The sequence below is a fragment of the Arachis ipaensis genome, chromosome B6 (assembly GCF_059453495.1).
Source record: "Arachis ipaensis isolate K30076 ecotype BB chromosome B6, ASM5945349v1, whole genome shotgun sequence".
NCBI classification, from domain to species: Eukaryota; Viridiplantae; Streptophyta; class Magnoliopsida; order Fabales; family Fabaceae; genus Arachis; species Arachis ipaensis.
The window spans coordinates 4,942,512-4,946,532 of record NC_142441.1 but is presented as its reverse complement, the minus strand read 5'-3'; the positions used below and the strand labels follow the sequence as shown (position 1 = coordinate 4,946,532).

The 4,021-nt window shown below is 36.9% G+C and overlaps 1 protein-coding gene across 1 annotated transcript; it reads left to right on the top strand.

Moving 5' to 3' along the window:
- Nucleotides 1–677: 677 nt before the first annotated feature.
- On the top strand, nucleotides 678–3,500 carry LOC107645479 (putative disease resistance protein RGA1). The gene has a single exon (XM_021103780.2). It carries the CDS (start codon nucleotides 719–721, stop codon nucleotides 3,299–3,301), a length of 2,583 nt encoding a protein of 860 aa, XP_020959439.1. The 5' UTR covers nucleotides 678–718; the 3' UTR covers nucleotides 3,302–3,500.
- Nucleotides 3,501–4,021: the final 521 nt, after the last annotated feature.

The following is a 4,021-nucleotide window of genomic DNA, read 5'->3' as shown; positions in this document are numbered from 1 at the left end:
TCAGAATTATAAATATACATCAAGGACTAGTAATAAATAATCATATAACAAATACAAGAGAAATTGCAAAAATGGTTAATACTTTAGATTATGAAGTTGCAAATTATTTTTATCAAAATCCTTTGAATAAAGCACCACCAATTGAATCTATACAAATTATAAACTTATTCGAAGCAAAATATGAAGAGATAGTAGAAATTTTGAAAGAAAAATTAAAAGAAAAGTCGAAATTGAAAAATTGGTATTAGAGTCAAGTTAACGATTAAGGGTAACACTTTCTCTTTAACCAACACTTTTAGTGATACGCTTTTAAATCAATAACAACTACAAAATGGAAAACGTCTTTACAAAAAGATGAAAATGACAACTTTATCGTAGTGTACACCTTTGAAAATACATATATAATGTTATGAATTGTGATATTAATTTAACATTTTTTAAATAATTTGTTTAACGAATATTTTAAAGACACTTGAGTTTGCTTCATGTGATGATGGCGTGTTTCCGCCAACTACATCAATCTCTTAATATGTGATTGGTCAACTCTTTAAACTTTAGTGAAATAAAAAACTACATTAGCATCCAATGATCCAAGAAGACTTTGGATTTTAAAATTTGTAATTCATAGACTTCGCTGCTATAAAGATTGAAGAGTCTGACTGTGTTTTTGCATTCACAACTTCTGCATACTCTCTCATATTTTCTTAGATTAACCATCATGGCTGAATCATTCATCTTCAGCATTGCTGAATCACTCATAACTAAGCTTGCTTCTCTTGCATACCAAGAAGCGTCTCGGGTGGTTGGTGTCTACGATGACCTCCAAGAGTTGAAAAGCAGTCTCTCATATGTGAAAGCTGTGCTGTTGGATGCAGAGCAGAAGCAGGAGCAGAACAACGAACTGCGGGAGTGGCTGAAGCAGATCAAACTCATCTTCTATGATGCTGAGAACGTGCTTGATCAAGTTGACTGTGAAACACTGCGCAAGCAAGTCATCAGAGACTACGGCACTCCCAAGGACAAGGTAGGCCGCTTCTTCTCGAGTTCTAATCCACTTGTGTTTCGTTATAAGCTTGCTCTTCAGATCAAAGATATTAGGATGAGATTAGACAGAGTCGCGGCTGATAGGGATAAGTTTGGGCTTCAAGTAATTGATTTTGATAGGCGAGTTGTGCATAGGAGGGAAATGACTTACTCCCATGTTGTTCAGTCTGATGTCATAGGAAGAGATTATGATAAAGAAAAGATCATAAAGCTCTTGATGGAACCGAGTCTTGACAACAATGTTGGCTCTAAACATATCTCTGTCATTCCCATTGTGGGAATTGGAGGTTTGGGAAAGACCACTCTTGCTAAGCTTGTCTTCAATGATGAAAGGATAATTGACTCCTTTCCGTTGAAAATGTGGGTGTGTGTGTCTGAAGACTTTAATATCAAGCAATTGATTATTAAGATCATCAATGCTGCTAGCAATTTTGTTTCTACTGGTGCTCTTCCGGGCCACCAAAATTTAAAAGAATTAGAGGTTGAACAATTGCAATATCGTCTAAGAAACATGCTTGTGGGTCAAAAGTTCATCCTGGTCTTAGATGACGTATGGAATGAAGATCGTGTTAAATGGGTTGAGATGAGGGATCTCATTTCAGTGGGTGCTAAAGGAAGCAAAGTTATAGTCACAACACGTAGCCAATCGATTGCTTCGATGATGGGTACCGTCACCTACTCGCACCATTTAGAAAGTCTTTCTCCCGGGGATTCATTGCATTTGTTTGTTAGATGGGCTTTTAAAGAAGGAGAAGAGGAAAAATATCCAGAATTGATAAGGATTGCAAGAGAAATCGTGGAAAAGTGCAAAGGAGTTCCTCTAGCGGTAAGAACATTGGGAAGTTCACTATTTTCCAAACACGAGAGACAAGAGTGGGAATCACTGAGAGACAAGGAGATTTGGAATTTGCCGCAAAAAGAGGATGATATCATACCTGCACTAAAATTAAGCTATGATGAAATGCCATCCCATTTGAGGCAATGTTTTGCTTTGCTCTCCCTTTATCCAAAGAACCTTGAATATAATTCTTTTGAGGTTGCTTCACTTTGGGGGGCAGCGGGTTTGCTTCCATTGCAAAGCCAAGATAAAACAATGGTAGACGTTGCACACCAATATTTGAGAGACTTAATGGCAAGATCTTTTCTTCATGACGTTTTTGATTGTGGCACCTTTTATGCGTTTTTCATACATGATTTAGTGCATGATCTTGCAGTATATGTTGCCAAAGATGTGTGCCAATTGGTCAGTTCAAACACTCAGGATATATCAGAAAATGTCCTGCATTTGTCTTTTGTTGAGAATGGTTTGCCTTACAACTCCATCAAGCCAAGCTTACAAGGTGCGAGAAGCATTCTGTTTCCAGTTGACCATGTGGGAGCCAGTGAAGCTTTCTTGAATGCATGGGTGACAAACTGCAGATACCTGCGATATTTGGATTTAAGAGATTCTACATGCGAGACTTTGCCTGAGTCAATTGGTAAGTTGAAACATTTAAGATATATTTCTCTTTGCAATAATAAAAGAATAAAGAGGCTCCCTAATTCTATTTGCAAGCTCCAAAATTTGCAAGTCTTGGGTCTCGATGGGTGTTCAAATCTTGAAACTGTACCGAAAAAGTTAAGAAAGTTGATCAGCCTGCAAAGATTGGAGATAACCACAAAGCAATCTATTTTGCCAGAGAGTGACATTGCAAAGTTGAATTGTCTTGAATTTTTATGTGTCCAAAATTGTGATAATTTAGAGTCCTTGTTTGTTGAGACAAGATTGCCTACACTTCGAACTTTGCAAGTTAGTGACTGTGTGAATCTAAAGTCTTTGCCACTTGATACTCACCATTTCCCTCAGTTAGAAACTTTGTTAATCAGCGGTGTTGCCAATGAAGATTGGCTTCATAGATCAGAGGATACTAATGCTGTCTTGAGGTTAAAAACCATTGTTCTTTCAGAAATGCTAACATTGCCTCATTCTCTCCAACAATATGCAAGCACGTTACAAACTTTGATGATTCTAGGTTGCTACGAGCTGGAGGTACTGCCGGAATGGCTGTCGAATCTGAGTTCTTTGAAATTTCTTATTATGGCCAGTTGTCCGAAATTGATGTCTCTTCCCAGTGATATCCACCGTCTAACAAGTCTCCAAGTTTTGCGAATCATAAATTGCAGAGAGTTATATGGAAAATACGAGCCGCAAGTTGGAAAGTGCTGGCCCATGATATCTCACATCAAGCATACTGACATTAGGAAGCCATGGGAGTAGCTAATGGAAGATGAAGAATTGTCTTGACAACCCGGATTGGACTCAAAGTGCCTTTTGTTTCTTCATCAGTTTTCGTAGTGTGTACTATTGTCCTTGTTTTGTTTTGAACAATATGCCTTTAGTGATTTTTTAATGTTCTGTATGTTCTTTTGTAATTCAAGATGGTAATTCAACGAGTCTGATTTAGTGTTGCCTCTAATGAGATTCTGTACAAAGTAGAAATTAAGTTACAATCTGACATGCATGCATGACATCATCTACTTGCTGAAACATATACATATTTGAGAAAATAGGGTAGCACATGTAACTGAAATGGTGGAATTTCTCAAGAACTTGGATAGCATTTTATTTGGTGTGATGATTACCAGGTGAGTAGGTGCATCGCAAAAGCATAGCAGCACAAGCACAAACACATATGACAAGTATTTCAATGCTTTATCTTTTTCCCATTATATTGCACCGCTTCTACGAGCAAGCCTTTGTTCTGAAATTTTCTGTTTGTTTTTTAAAGTTCTGTACTACTCTTTCAAAGTTCAAACTTCAAACTTCAAACATCTATATTTACGCATTTTGCTAGATTGTTGTATTACCTATTGAGTATTGGCAATGGTTTCTGAATCTAAACCTCTTGATTGACTTCAAATCTTTATCGATCATTTTGGAAGAGTATGTTAATTGATATAATGATACTTAAAGTAAGCAATTAAGGGTGATAGGGAT